Source organism: Etheostoma cragini, chromosome 12, assembly GCF_013103735.1.
Source record: "Etheostoma cragini isolate CJK2018 chromosome 12, CSU_Ecrag_1.0, whole genome shotgun sequence".
NCBI lineage: Eukaryota > Metazoa > Chordata > Actinopteri > Perciformes > Percidae > Etheostoma > Etheostoma cragini.
The window spans coordinates 1,821,487-1,822,877 of NC_048418.1; the positions used below are offsets into that span (position 1 = coordinate 1,821,487).

The 1,391-nt window shown below is 46.9% G+C and overlaps 1 protein-coding gene across 1 annotated transcript; it reads left to right on the forward strand.

The window, feature by feature from the left end:
• Positions 1–6: 6 nt before the first annotated feature.
• Positions 7–1,391, forward strand: LOC117953966 (tripartite motif-containing protein 16-like). The gene has a single exon (XM_034887384.1). It carries the CDS (start codon positions 207–209, stop codon positions 1,389–1,391), a length of 1,185 nt encoding a protein of 394 aa, XP_034743275.1. The 5' UTR covers positions 7–206.

Here is a 1,391-nt window from a genome sequence, read left to right on the forward strand (position 1 = left end):
ACTGCTATGCTGGACCTGAAGATGTGGCCTGTGATTTCTGCACTGGGAGAAAACTGAAAGCAGTCAAGTCCTGTCTGGCGTGTCTGGTCTCTTACTGTGATCAACACATTCAGCCTCATTATGACTCTCCTGCTTTTGAGAAACACAAGCTGGTGGAGCCCTCCAAGAAGCTCCAGGTGAACATCTGCTCTCGTCATGATGAGGTGATGAAGATGTTCTGCCGTACTGATCAGCAGTGTATCTGTTATCTCTGCTCTGTGGATGAACATAAAGGCCACGACACAGTCTCAACTGCAGCAGAAAGGACTGAGAGGCAGAAAGAGCTCGAGGGGAGTCGAGAACACATCCAGCAGAGAATCCAGGACAGAGAGAAAGATGTGAAGCTGCTTCAACAGGAGGTGGAGGCTATCAATCTCTCTGCTGATAAAGTAGTGAAGGACAGCAAGAAGGTCTTCACTGAGCTGATCCGTCTCATGGAGAAAAGAAGCTCTGATGTGGAGCAGATGGTCCGAGTTCAGCAGAAAAGTGAAGTGAGTCGAGTCAAAGAGCTTCAGGAGAAGCTGGAGCAGGAGATCACTGAGCTGAAGAGGAAAGACGCTGAGATGAAGAAGCTCTCAGACACAGAGGATCACAACCAGTTTCTCCACAACTACTCCTCACTGTCACCACTCAGTGAATCTACATCCAGCATCAATATCCGTCCTCTGCGCTACTTTGAGGATGTGACAGCGGCCGTGTTAGAAGCCAGAGATAAACTACAGGAGCTTCTAAATGAGAAATGGACAAACATCTCACTGACTGTGACTGAAGTAGAGGTTTTACTGTCACAACCAGAGCCCAAGACCAGAGATGACTTCCTTAAATATTCATGTGAAATTACACTGGATCCAAACACAGCGCACACACAGCTGTTATTATCTGAGGGGAACAGAAGAGCAACAGTAATGGAAGAACAACAGTCTTATTCTCATCACCCAGACAGATTCAAGGACTGGTGTCAGGTCCTGAGTAGAGAAAGTCTGACTGGACGTTGTTACTGGGAGGTGGAGTGGAGAAGGAATACAGTTACTGTAGCAGTCGCATACAAGAACATCAGCAGAAAAGCTGCATTTGGAAGCAATGATGAATCGTGGGCGTTAGTTTGCAACAAAAACGGTTCTGATTTTGTGTTCAACAAAGTCCAAACTCCCGTCCCAGGTCCCAAGTCCTACAGAATAGGAGTGTACCTGGATCACAGTGCAGGTACTCTGTCCTTCTACAGCGTCTCTGATAACACAACGACTCTCCTCCACAGAGTCCAGACCACGTTCACTCAGCCCCTCTATGTTGGACTTGGGTTTTTAGTTCATGGAGACACTGCAGAGTTAAACTCAGTTTTAACTCTAATTTAA

Bases quoted from the DNA above. Each gene is read 5' to 3' on its own strand.
- LOC117953966 (XM_034887384.1), top strand. From the start codon at position 207: ATGAAGATGTTCTGCCGTACTGATCAGCAGTGTATCTGTTATCTCTGC.